The sequence below is a fragment of the Melospiza melodia genome, chromosome Z, assembly GCF_035770615.1.
Source record: "Melospiza melodia melodia isolate bMelMel2 chromosome Z, bMelMel2.pri, whole genome shotgun sequence".
Taxonomy (NCBI): domain Eukaryota; kingdom Metazoa; phylum Chordata; class Aves; order Passeriformes; family Passerellidae; genus Melospiza; species Melospiza melodia.
This window is the reverse complement of record NC_086226.1, coordinates 12621886-12635715: the sequence shown is the minus strand read 5'-3', so window position 1 is coordinate 12635715 and position 13830 is coordinate 12621886. Positions and strand designations below refer to the sequence as shown.

General features: G+C 39.9%; 2 protein-coding genes across 9 annotated transcripts in view; one reads left to right on the top strand and one right to left on the bottom strand.

The window, feature by feature from the left end:
- RICTOR (RPTOR independent companion of MTOR complex 2) overlaps window positions 1-6330 on the top strand; it is a 75665-nt gene extending 69335 nt beyond the window's left edge. For both annotated transcript variants that reach the window (XM_063180775.1, XM_063180774.1), the window contains exons 36-38: window positions 254-377; window positions 1267-1405; window positions 1570-6330. In XM_063180775.1, coding sequence (XP_063036845.1) covers window positions 254-377; window positions 1267-1405; window positions 1570-1644 — 338 coding nt within the window. In that variant the 3' untranslated portion in view covers window positions 1645-6330. The remainder of the gene's footprint in view (window positions 1-253; window positions 378-1266; window positions 1406-1569) is intronic.
- A 174-nt stretch (window positions 6331-6504) lies between these two features.
- Window positions 6505-13830, bottom strand: part of LOC134432585 (oncostatin-M-specific receptor subunit beta-like) — a 31089-nt gene continuing 23763 nt past the window's right edge. For all 7 annotated transcript variants that reach the window (XM_063181433.1, XM_063181437.1, XM_063181435.1 and 4 more), the window contains 4 exons: window positions 12436-12600; window positions 11170-11248; window positions 10807-10879; window positions 6505-9838 (listed from right to left, as the gene is read on the bottom strand). In XM_063181433.1, the coding sequence (XP_063037503.1) occupies window positions 9383-9838; window positions 10807-10879; window positions 11170-11248; window positions 12436-12600 (773 nt within the window). In that variant the 3' untranslated portion in view covers window positions 6505-9382. The remainder of the gene's footprint in view (window positions 9839-10806; window positions 10880-11169; window positions 11249-12435; window positions 12601-13830) is intronic.

Sequence of the window (13830 nt, the reverse complement as noted above, 5' to 3'; positions counted from 1 at the left end):
CACTGTAACTTTATCTTGCAGTTTTTTCTTTGAAATGGTAGAAATATTTTTGAAAAGGTTGACTGTTTTAAGTGCTGAAAATAGTGGTGTTCTAAGTTCTCATTTCAATAGAAATATTTTTGATAGCTCAGAATACATACGTAAATATGTGTTTTCATGTGTATATGAAATGTGTAAACAGACTTACTGTATGAGGTTAGCTCAGTCAAAGACAACTCTGTTTAAATCCACACTGTTTTATTTGTTTTTCCAGGAGTAAAGTCAATCCCAGATGACACACCAGTGTGCAGGATACTTCTGCGGAAAGAGGTCTTACGTTTAGTTATCAACTTGAGCAGTTCAGTAGGAACTAAGGGCCATGAAACTGGACTCCTGACGTAAGTTCAGTGCATTACACATACTTTAGCAACACTAAGTCATAAGTATTCTCTTAAGGTCTCAGGGACTGTGAATAACCTCACTTCTCAAAAGTTGTCAGGCTGATAGGATTGAATGTAATGTGGAAGGTAAACAAGTAATCTTAAATCGTTGCTCTGTGTTTAGTATTTACTCTTAACCAAACCTTTTAAAATCAGTAATTCAACTATAGTAATTACATACCTAGTGTGGCATGTAGATAAAAGAAACAAATACTTTTTTTTGCTGAATAATAGATAAGTACAATAACAAACTGAAAGTGATTTCTTGAGAAACCCAGCTCTACTTTAAGCAAGAGTACAACTCCTGAAAATAATTTCTTTTTAAAAAATATTCAACTATGGGAATATAAATCCAGGGACTAAATGTTATAACCTGTGGGTTTTGGGCTAATTATTTTAATATTGCTATAATTTTAAAACATTGGAAACCAACAACTGCTAAAAGAAAATGCAGAAGTGTGTGGTTAAGTTTCAAAAATGCTTACAGATTTAAAAGATTAGTTTAATCTTTTTCGATATTTTTATAACTGCTGTACATGTGGATGCCAACTATTTGATACTCTTCTCTTTCCAAGTCTGTTATTTTAAGCCTAGGCAATCACAGTACAATCACAATTCTGTACAACTTAAAAGCTGTAGATTCTGTTTCATCTCATTAGCTTAGATTTCTTCCAGTTTTGTGCAAAGTAATGCTGTCTGTTGGGATGTTCTTACTGTGTCAGTTCTGGGATTTATAATGCCTATTACTGAAGAATTAATGATGACATCTTACTGAAAAGATGGGGTCTTTTTAATACAATGGAAGTCTGTTGAAGACTTACAAAATTTTGTTTATTCTCTTGTTCAGAATTAAGGAGAAGTATCCCCAAGCATTTGATGACATATGCCTTTACTCTGAGGTGTCCTACTTGCTAGCACACTGTACATTTCGACTTCCATCCCGAAGGTTCATCCAGGAGCTATTTCAAGATGTTCAGTTCTTGCAGGTGAGTGGAGGGTGCACTGAATGTACCAAAATGTCTGGCTGGGTGCAGATTCCATGTCCTGAGTAAAAGATGCTTTCAGATAAGTACATCCCACAGGAAACCATTTTGTGATGCCTCCTGAGTAAAATCTCTAGCAACATTAATACTCCATCCTTCCTTTTTAGATGCATGAGGAGGCAGAGGCTATTTTGGCAACGCCAACACAACAGCCTGTAATTGATGCATCAGCTGAGTCCTGACCTCTGCTCAGGCAGTGCTCTGCATATGGACTATGAAATGCTCAGACAACCTCCCACTGACTGGATAAAAAGTTTGGAACATCATCTTTGAAACCTTCCAGAAGCTACTGGTACCTGAAGACTGAACTGAAAACATTTTCTTCCTCAAACAATTACTGGCACAGTCATTTGAGCCCTTTGGGGATTTATTAGACATTACCTTAGTTTTAATAATAGTAATTACCAGTATATGCAAGAGCCAAGCACTGAACACCTCCACAAGTTTTCATTTCATTTTCTACCATAAAATATGATGAAATAGGACAACTTGCAGAGACATTATTAATTGACTTCCGATTCTGTTCCAGAGAAGCAGAATGATGCCTTGCTTTTTACACCCTGGACACCAGGAATCAGAGAGATGGGGGTGCATTCCACTGCCAGTGATGGGGAGCCATGCTGTGGTTGTGGGCACCAGGGGATTAATGTTAGCCCTTCTCTGTTGATTTTTGTACTGTTTATAACACTACTTTGGGGATTTGTAACTTCAGACAGAAAGAAATGCCTCTGAATCTGAGGTTTCATTAAGTTATTTTAATATTGCTATAGTTTAAAGACATTTTATTAGCAGTCTCTTCGATTTCATTGCATTTACCTACATGTATCTTGTCTGAACCAGTTAAGGATTTTCACTACAATTTGATTTTCAAAACAAGTCATTTAAAACTTAAAATGCTGAAATCAGATTGTTTTCCCTGAATACTATGCATGTGTTTGCAGTTTCTACACTCATGCTCATATAGTACAAATGTGGGTCTTACTCAACTACAATCCTTTAAAACGCATGATTTGTATCAGATAAGCAAATATTGTATAAACTGAACTTGAAGACATTTAATCATTGCAGGTTTTGTGAGGAGACTTAAGTATGAGTGTTTTCCAAGTTCCACGGAAACAGCTTTTTATAAAAACAAAGGTTTATTTGAATTTTCAATGGGTTAGTGATCAAGCATCAGATAGTACTAATAATTGTAGTGAAAAGCCTTAAGTAACAAATTTTGGAGCAGCTGTACTTATAATTTTGTACTGGTATTTAAGACTTGTTGCAAAAGTTAAATGATACAGTGACTGGTAATGATTGAAGTAGTTGCCTCTATCATGTTACTAGTGCCGTTTCTAAACTAGTAAGTGCAAGCTAAAAAAAAATAGTAGGAATCCCTGTCACTTTTATCATGGATCTAAAGACTCAGAAGCCTTTATATAAAGGTAGTATAAATATATGCAAATGTGTATATACAGTAGCATGGCCACCTTTGTTAGAATGCCTGTAATAGAGGGGATTACCCTTTGATTTTGATATAGGTGAATAATTCAGCTGGACTGTACTAAGTAGAACGTATTTTTATCCATTCACTCCTACCATTTTTTATAATTGTCAGATTAATACTTCAGTGAAATTTATCCTGATGCTCATATCTCTGTTCTTACTAGCTATGCTACTGGAGATTTCAATAAGTAGTCCTGTGAACAGTAACACACAGTTCCTAGTGAAATGTAGAATTTATTTGTTCTTATTGGAAATTTCATGACGTCACATAAGCACTGCTTTGCAGCTATCACTTCACTGAATTCTTATGTGCACTGCATACCATCAGGTTCTGGTAAAGCAGACTGTAAGTTGCTGCTCATAGTCAAATTTAGTTCCTAAGATTATCTTTTCATGAGTTCCCACTGAAAGGAGCAAAAAGAAACTGATTGAACTCTTCTATGGTCATTGACATAAATAATACATCTGTGTGGCAAGATATGTTTGAAATGTTTAGAAAACACACCACACCAGTAACTATTGGGCTTCTGGTCATGAGAAATAAATGCTTCTGTAAAACCAAAATGTCAATCACAGTAGACCAAATAGTGGTATAAACTCCAAAGGAAAATAATGTAGTTTTCCCACAAATGGGGATAGCGTATGTTATACAGTAGTTTCAAACACTACCTCAGTTAGGCTAGAGTAGAAGAGATTTGTTTTAATAACTAAATGGAGTTACATCGAACAACTCCATATTATTTTTCTGCAGTTAAGGCAAAATAAACAAGTTTTATCACCTGTATTTAAAAAACCCACCTCTCTTCATTTCTTAAGTTTAACCCATAGCACTTAATGTAGAAAGCATCGTAGGAAGGCCTCTGATTATAGAAAGGTAAGCAAATATACTTTTGAAAGAATCTCCATCCCAAAATGCTCATGTGTTTTGAATAACTCGCTTGTGTGGGGATCCATGACAACAGAAACTTGACATAAAAAATTATGGCTGCAAATTCAGTTATAAAGCGTGATTTTTCTTCTGAAAGTGTATGAGTGTCAGTAGATTTCAACAAGTATGCATCAAGGATGTTAAGTCTGTATTGTACATAACATACATTTCTAGAAAATTAATTTACACACTGACATTAAGCTCACATTCATGTTTCACTTTAATTGGCAGATGAAGGGGATACGTTATTGAAGGAAATTTATATTGGCTTAGTTATAAACTGTGAATTTCTAATTTTATAGTTCTCTTTTTTTTAAGGTCCCTTTCAAAGTCCTTATTTTGGGGTTTTATTTGTATCATGAGAAACTTTGAAAGAAAGCTGTAGTAAATAATGATTGTGCTTACATTAGCCCTAATAAAAAATCTCTTCTACTTCTCCTAGGGAAGCTGACAGACCACCCACTTTTTATATTTCCAGTCTGAGTGATTGGTTATAATGCTCAATAAACGGTAACGTGTGTAGCATTCACTTACACTGTATGCAAATGCACTTCGGTTGCTGTGGGAAAGAAAACTCGTGAGGAACTCACACACAGCTCAGAGAGAGCAGGAGCTGCTCCAGGGGGATGAGGCTGCTTGTGGAACCAGTCTCAGTTAGCAGCAGCTGCCTGGAGTCTCTGGCTCTGCTCTGACAGGCAGGGGAAAGGGGAGCCCTTTGCAGGGAGCAGAGAGCACCCAGGCACCTCCACAGGGCCCGGTCCTCTCCACGAGGGAAGCAGGACAAGCCTAGGGGCTCAGCGTCTCCTTCTGGGGAAGGAGAACTTTTCACCTCTCTGAAATTCAGAAATGCAGAACACTCCCAGCTGTTGTGGACATCCCTTGGAGCTGGAGATGATCAGGCTTTGAAGTTCCCAACTTGTATGTGGGGCCCCTGGCATGTTGTCCTGGAAACAGTTGCTTTTCCTCATCTGACACCTCTTGCCTGACTGATGTCTGACAAACATGCCCTAAAAGCACTCTCTTCGTGGGGTGGTGGCGGCAGTGGTGGTTTTTCCACAAGTGGAGTCCCAAACAATTCACTAGTTTTGGGCACGGTGGCTCAGCACACTGAGGTAAGCTGCCCTTATAAACATTTATAAGGCACCTGTGAGAATCCTGTCTTTTTTATTTAACTTTGAAACACACATAGTGGTCTGGAAAGGGAGTTGTTGTTTGCAGTGAGACTGAAAACAAAACCAAAGTGCCTCTCCTAGATGTCCGAAAGAGTAAGGTGGCTGTTCAGGAGAAATACACTGTAACCAAAACCTGGTGAGGGATGAAGATGTGCTGCTTTGTAGTCTGTGCCTTGGGCTTGGTGTGTGGCAGTTTGGGCAGCAGGAAGCTGGCAAAGCTTGCAAGCGAGCGAGAGCTCAGGGGCAGCAACCGCAGCGGAGGAATTCTCGCCAGGCTCTGAGGTCCCGCCCTGAGCCGCTGTGGAGCCATGGGAATGCAGGTCTGGCTTTTTTTTTCTAAGTCACACTTCTGTTACTGTGTCCTTATGAAAGGTATACAGTGTGAGAGCAAAATCTTACAAGTGCAAAAGACTTTTGAGGGCATGCTGGAAACCATGTTTTTATTTTCTATAGGTCTCCAATCTCCTTGGTTTTTGTTCAAATCACAAGAGTTCCCTGCATAGTTTTGTTTTAAACAGATTTATAGTCATTAACGAATGTGGATTTTCTTTGGGTTAATTTTGTAGCATAGATGGACAGCAATGCCACAGCATGCGGAAATTGCACCTTTTGCCTGAGTTGCTTTTTAAAATACACTCTTTTATTTGCAAAATATAATTTATGCAAAAAAAAAAAAAGTAACTTCATTTTGCCACTGAATAGGGTGTTTCGGCACAAGATGCTATGTCTAAAGGGGAAAAAAGTTCCATCAAATTTACACTTTGTAAATCTAATTGAAAAATTGTTCCAATATTGGGCTGTCAGCATCCCTAAAACTGCATTACAAGACATTATGTAGATTAATCATTCTGATCTGAGGGAAGCGATCAAGAAAAATCTCAATACTTATTCTCCCTGTGTGGTCATTTTTTTGTTTAGTAATACGCTGCTACATATTTGGAGGTTCCTAGTATTTGTAGGTCACCGAACAGACATTGAAATCTGATTTATATTGTATACCTGTAACATAGAAAGAAAAAGTATTTATATATTTTACGTAAGAATATTGCATTGAGCTGTGTATAATTTAAACAGAGGCTTGTCCCAAAATGGTATTGCCCATCTTGATTTTTTTTCGTGTTTTCCTCTTTTCTTTTTTTTTTTCTGTTTTCTTTTTTCTTTTTATTTCTTTTTTTTTTTTTTGTATACTGTGTACAGTTCATGTCAATGAGCATTAAAGGCCTCCTGAAGCGTAGTCTTATCAAAGGGATGCAATGTTAATAAAATGTACTTAAACTTCTTATAGTTGTTCTGGTCTCCTATGTACCTCTCAGCATTAGAAAGGGAGAAAGGGATTGGAATTTAATTCGTCTTTGCAAGTTACTAGTTAACTAGAACAATCAGAAGCTTCCCAAATAAAACTTTTTGCCCAAAACAAAAATTTTACATTAATGCTTTATAAAACACAGAGACTCTTTAATAGTTCACACACCATTTTTATTTTAAAAATTTAACATACTGAGAATGATGTTTAATTATGTGATGGTTTAAGTATTAGCATTTCAACAACAGCTGTGAATGTTGCATTATGAACAAAATATAGAGGATTACAGTTCTGAACTCATTCAACCATTAATGCAAGACAGATGTTTTAATACATAAAAATTATACACACTTCTCCACATATGCCAAAATACTTCTCTAATCTTCAGTTCTGGTGCCCAGACTGTGCCCCTTGGCACAAAGGCATTATCCTTCCTGGAATCCTCCATTTGTGTACAATTTGTGCACAGGAGGTTTCACAAAACACCCCCCATCGGAGCCAGGAAGCAGAAGGGTTTATAGGGAAAGAGGAGCCAGCTGCTCCTTCCCTCACCCAGGGACCTGGAATGTGGTCAAGTGTGTCACTGTGTCCAGATAATGGAATTTCATCAGAGCAGGAGGATCTCCCTGGGAGCAGCCAGGGGATTGAGAGGTGAGAGCTCACCCACCATCAGGAAGGCACGACTGGCTGAACCCACAAACCCCTCCATTCACCTCCTGGGTGGAATTGCTGCAGCCAGGCCTCAGTGACAGCAGCTTTTTCTCAGCTGGGAGTTGTGCCAGGTTGCAGCTGCCCCCCTGGCAGGAGGAACTGCAGCAATGTCAAAATTTGAAATGCTTTGTACGATACGCTGATTTCTTTGACTGACATCTATATCTGACTGCCTTAGTACATACTTGATTAGGATACCTTTTCAACATTTTAAAATAAATACACCTTTTTCTGAAATGTACAGTTCAGAAGTTTTATACTGGTTGTGACAAAGCAGCTCCCTTACATTTACTGGCCTTTTTTCCAACAGTAAGGCTTTTAAGCTACACAAGTACATACAGTGTGGTGAAGCATTCTGGAGAAGCAAGTGTTCCAAGCTGTAAAGATACTGTGGTATCAAGCTTTCACATGCATTTCTACTCAAAGAAAAGGCTAAGATAAAGGGAGGAAGTTTCCCTGTGATGTATCTGTCAAATCAGCCTTCTCCCTCACCCTCCCTGTTCTCTTGCCCTTCAGCAGAATGTGCCTGGCCGTGTTTCCTTACTTGGCTGCTGGAGGCTGGAAGGAAGGACCATGCTGAAAACTCTTCTCTACCTCTCAGGCCTGTGGGCCACCTGCACCTGTGCACAGCACATGGATGGACATGGCACAGTGTGGCCTGAACACCTCCAACCACGTCTGCCCACCCCTGTGTCTGTATCTTTGTACATCCCCTTTTCCTTCTCCTCTGTCTGCAGGCAGTGCTTGTCTCAGCCCACAGGCTGTGCAAGGCCTCATTGCTTTTCCTGTTGCAACACAGCTTGTGACATTACAACACTATCTGTAAGCAACAGTATAAAAACTAGATACCGTTCAGTTTCAGAACTCACTTGGTCTGCAGCTGGCTTGGTTTCTAGGAGTGTGATCAGCTACTTAAACACAGGGAAGGTAAATAATTGCATTTTAGCAAACAGGCTGAAGGCTGAACATCAAATTGTCAGACCCTTCATTTGTTTCACCTTTGAGAGTTGCTTATCCTGTGCTCTTAAGTTGAAACCATTAGTTTGTGACAGATTCCAAACAGCATAAGGGGGTAAAACTAAAGGGTTCCTTGTGCACTGAGGTAAATATGACAAGACTTTGAGCTACAATTCCAACTCTGCTACTTCACTACAAATGTACAATTTCCTGAAATCAAAATGAAAGGCCAAATTCACTGCTGTCTACTGTAAGGATTCTGAGTGTTACAATAAATGTTTTTTTGGTTTTGTTTTTTTAACAAGTGCAAAAGTACTGTTGGGAGATCTAGATGTACGCAGCCTGAATATGATGTCCTTCACAAATGGGATTCATACACCCGCCATGTCTGGTTGCTTGGCTGGTTGGGGCTTGCTATGGAAGTGCAGGGGTCAATGCCAAAAGTTCAGCTCATGTGCACCAGCAGAGACCTTGCCATGTGGTACCACCTCTGTCCTTCTGGAAAACCAACTCCTTTCCACCTAACTCCCTACATCTCTTCAATGTATAGTTAAGATGATTTTAAAGGGTCTTTAGGCAGAGAAGGCAGAAGTGTGAGGAGCCCCAGAAAAGAAGGAAGAAAAGGAAATAAAGGTCTTCCATACAATACCCTTACAAGAAAAGGAAGCAAGGGTCTTCCACAAGAAAATCTGTTTTCTGTGCCCTTTCACACATCATGTGTAGCTAGGACACAAGTGAAATAAAAGGATGATTAGTGGATTTGGGTGCTCCGGGCAGCACTCCTGGGGAAGTCAAAGTTCCTTCAAATCTTCTAGGAATGAGCCACACTGTGTGCAGGTAATGCTTCTACAATGATTCCTTACATTGTTGGAGAGACAGAAAATACAGCCCAGCCCCCAAAATGACTGGGTAATGCTCCATGCCCAGCAGTACCCACTGGCTGGGGTGGCCAGAGTACACAGAACACTGCAAGAGAAATACACTCCTTGAGCAGCACAACCTTGCCCCTTGTTTCATTTGCTCCTCTACTTTATGAATAGTTTAATCTCTGCAAAATAAAGCAGTTCTCTGCATCAGCCTGTGACAGATTGCTGTGATGTAACGTGCTGCATAACACAAGCCACAAACCAGCCTATAAATCTCATCTAATGCCCATAAGTTGTAATGGAACCATAACACACACAACTCCTGTGCAAATCAGTGCTCAAAACTGGTCCAGGAACAACAGCTTTGCCTTTGCTATTAATGGAAGTCAGGTATGTGGGCTTGTGAGAGCCCTAATCACGGTAAGTTGTGGCTTTAGAAATTCTGATTTATAATGTGTAGCCAAACACTGGATGGACTCACTGGAGGACAGAACATCAAAGCCTCCCCCCCAGCCAGCACACATCTGTTTGAGAGATGTATTTCAGACTGTTCTTTCTCTCACCTGTTTCTCTGGTGGCTGAGGCTGCATTCTCATGAAAAATATCTATGTAGCATTGTGGTTGGTACAACACCACTGCCTGGTTTATCTTGCCTGCTTCCAGTGTCTCTGGTATTTGGTAGGGATCAGATTCAGCCTCAAGTGGAGAAGAATAAGCAAAATTCTCAAAACAAGTATGAGTTTGAGGTGTAGCTGTGGGTGGAAAGTCCCTTGCTACATTTTCACTAGAGTAAGTCCACGAAGAATTGTGACCATCAGTGTTATCTTCAGTTGGTGTTGAAGATACCGGGCTCCAGGTAACAGGATGCAACTTATGAGCGTCAGCATTACTGTCCACGGCTAGCATGTCAGGAAGGCAGTCATTTATCTTCAGTACTTTCTCAGAATCCATCTGCGAGAGAACCATTAAACAAAAAAATGACTCAATGAAAGAAGCTCAGAATTGAGAAGAGAGTGATCACTGTAAAGAATTCTAATATTCCTACACAGTGTTTTTTTAGTTTGCCCTTTTCAAATAAATTAATTTCAAGGAAAACCCACGTAGAAGATGTTCAATGGAAGCTGTATTTTATGTGAAATTTATCAGATTATTTATTTAGAGACTTCTTTTTTAAGTAAACTCACGACGACTGTATTTGAGGAAGGAACCACATCCCTCTACTCTAAAGACTTTTCCAAGTGTTTGATGTCTGCTGGCTGTAGTTTGAGGCAGAAGCAACTGGAAGACAGCAGCAGGGGCTGTTAGGTGTACTTCACTCCTCGCTCTCAGGCTGCTGTTCAGAGAACACCAGCAGCTCCACCTGTGCAGGGCAAAGGCTTTGGAGCCCCCTGCAGTCGGCACAGAAGCAGCAGCTCCCAGTTCAAAGGAGCTACAGAAGCAGCTGAGGGCCTTTTGCCAATCCTGCTCTCCCAGCCAGGCCTGGCAGCGCCTGGCAGAACCCAGGGCCCCTGCACAGCCCTGCGGGGTCCTGCCGGGGGCGCCGGGGCAGACACAGCCCCGGGCTGCAGGGAGCCCAGGACGCTCTGGGCTGCTCTGAGTTCAGACAGTGCAGGGGTTTGAACAGTAACACTGGAGGAATCACCTGCTGATCAAAAGATTTCATTTATTCTTTATTTTCTTTTTGCAGCAACAGACTGAAATATAAGCTGGTCACTGCAGAGTCACATAGATGTCAAAAGGAGAGTTTTCTAAACGGTAATATTAAACTCTGTTAATTTGTGTATAATGATTAAATGTAGTCAACACAAAAACTGACAAGAAGTTAATTTTTAAATGCAGTCAACACATGAATAATTTTTTTAAAATCTCCTAAGCAAAGAATGTACAAATTAAAAACTCCAGATTTTCAGTGATCTTACCTTAAACTCTTTGAATGACAGCACTTTGCTCTTGTTAGGACTAGGTATTACAGGACAGCACCACTCCTTCACCCTGGAGATGAGAGACCAAAGCAAATGAATTTTTGTTCTCCTATAAAAGCACACACTCAACCAGCAGAAGCCACCCACAGATGTGTAGAGGCACAGCAGCAGATGACCAGTGTCTCAGAAACACCACAAGCCAAGTACTTTAAACATCCACAGAATCAGACAGCCAAAGGAAGAAATGAACGAGGCCTTGCAGTGGGCTGGAAGCAACAAGCTGCAGCAGTGGTTTGTGAATTAGATTAGTAATATTCTCTATATTAGTAATATACAACAGAAACATGCATTACAACTTACCACTTCATCTTCCAGTGGCAAATAGCTGCTACTAGCGTTGGAACTATCACTAGCAGGAATATAAAGTACAGCATGTTTGCTGTGGAAGAAAAATACTTTAAAATTTAGGTTTTAACTTCTCACATGTTAAATTCAATTTAGTTTGAGTTCCTGGGGCAAAAATAACATCAAGTCTGCATGGGATGTCTACCACTAACTCAGCAGTAAAACTGTGTGCTCCACGGTTGCAAGGTAGCTTGGCTGGAGTTTCTGGGATAACTCTGTAAGCCTTTGGACCTTGACTCCCTTTACCAGAATGGAATTATAACTAGATTTCTTTTTATTTGCCCTCATATTGGCTCCTTAGCTGTAAGACTAATTTTCAAAAGTAAGGCAATGTCAACCTCACTTAAGTATTGTTTCAGGTTTTCTCCCAGACCTGCAAAGAAGACAGATTTTTACTGTGAGACATGAACAACATCTGTACTTCCATTTTGGACTGTCTATAGCAAGAAAAGCACTACACAAGTGTTCAAGTTTCCTAGGATTTATGCTGATACAGGGATCTCAGTATTTCCTCCTAGCTGGAAGACAGCCTCAGGCTATGCTGTTCACGAACAGCTGAGGCTGCCCTTCCCCTTCATCTCCAAACCTAAGTTTTCCAAAACCAGGCATCTCTAGTCTGGATCCTAAGTTCCACAACTATGCTGACTGGTGCTTTCAAGGGAAAAAGTTTTGGGCAAGTGATTTCCTCTTCTGCTTTGGTGATCAAATCTGCCCAGTTAGCAAACTACTGTGCCCATGCCAACAACCCTTCTGTACTGACTTATGAAGGAGTGAACTTGGCAACAGTTTTAAAGACTGATGAGAGTAAGAATCAACATTAAAAGTTCAAGAGTCCATACAGGAATTACCTGTTTGCACACAAGTGTGTAGGTTTTTCCCTATATTAGAAAAACAGTTAAATCTAAATACAATTCTTCAATGAGTTCTAACAAACAGGACTCACTAGGTATGCAAATGTGCATATATTGAGCTATTTCCCAGAAGGATATAAGACTTAAATAAAGACGTAAATTAGGGTCATTTTAAAATTTAGAAAAAATCCTTTCTACTTAGAAGTATCAAAATGCCATGTTGATATGCTCGTATCATTTCTCAGTTGGATTCTTTCTTAAGTGAATGTTGCATTGAATTAAATGCTTTCCCTTAAGAAGGAAGATTATAACAACATTTTAAATCATCCCATCGTTCTGCTAGGGGATATTATTCACAGCCAGTACTCACAGTTATATGGTGTATCTATGTATCTAAAGTTAACAATGGGAGTCTCTCCTCCACCTGTAAATGCTTTAACCACTATTTTGTATTTTGTGTTTGGCATCAGGTGTTTCACGGTGTATCTCTTTTCTTCTGGGTTTTCAATTGTGTATTTACATAGTTCTGATTCATCTAAAAGAAAACAGATCACATAGAATCATTGGATCACAGAATGTTCTGGGTTAGAAGGGACTCTAAGGATCACCTAGTTCCATCTCCTCTTCCGTGGACAGGGACACCTTCCACTAGACCAGGTCACTCAGCCCCATCCAGCCTGGCCTTGAACACTTCCAGACACCCACAGCTTCTCTGGGCAACCTGTTCCAGAGCCTCACTACCCTCACAGTAAATCCTCTCCTGACAGCTAATCTAAACCTACACTCTTTTGGTTTAAAACCATTACCACTCGTCCCACCAGTACAGGCCCTGGTAAGAAGCCCCTCTCTGACTTTTTTATAAGCCCCCTGTTAGGTACTCAAAGGCTGCAATAAGTTGTCCACAAAATACTACAAAACCAGTTAACTGAAATAACAAAATATTTGCAATCCGCCTTCTTTGTAATTTGCAGGCTTTCCTCCAGGAAGGATGATGCATCCTGACTCACTGCCACTGGGCTGGACTCACATCCCTTCTAACTGGGCTGGCCACAGCATTGCCCTCCTCTGGCAGACACTTAACAATTTGTTGTCAAAGACTGAACCTTGTTTATTTTAATTTCTTTTTCCTTGAGCATTGTACCAGAATTATTTGAGTTTTGCCATTTCTTTTTTTCTTACCAGAATTCTTTAGCCCTTAAGTTTATGTCAACTTCTTTGAAGACAACCAAAAGCAAGAAACCTCTGCCTGAAAAAAGAGCTCTTTTGCCTCTCTACTGTGCAACTCCCAAACCCCAGGGAGAAAAGGGTTAGCTTATTTCTGCTGTTTTCAGTCACACCCCTTGTCTGCAGAACCAGTGAAGCAGAAAATCTTTGATTTAAACTTTTTAAAGTGTAACTGGGATTACTTACAGAATTATGGTACTAATATGGTTAGTTCAGTTCTGACAAGAACTGCTACATAAGCCTCCCTCAGCTCAAACTACTCTTCATCCTAGCACTAGTCTAATCAGCAGAACACAGGACATGATCCAAGCAGAAGAAGAGGCATGGAAAAAGAAATAAAAATTCTTTTAATATGTTGGAAGCATCTGAAAATTATAATGGAAAGGTCTGAGACAAATTTGTGGCTTTGTGCCACTTCACAGCTCAGTTCTGCTGAAGGAACTCCACGGTAGAGTACACACAAAAATACTTTCACTAAAAAAGAATTTACACGGGGAATTTATACAGTGCTCCAATTTTGAAGGAAATAAATTGTATCTCA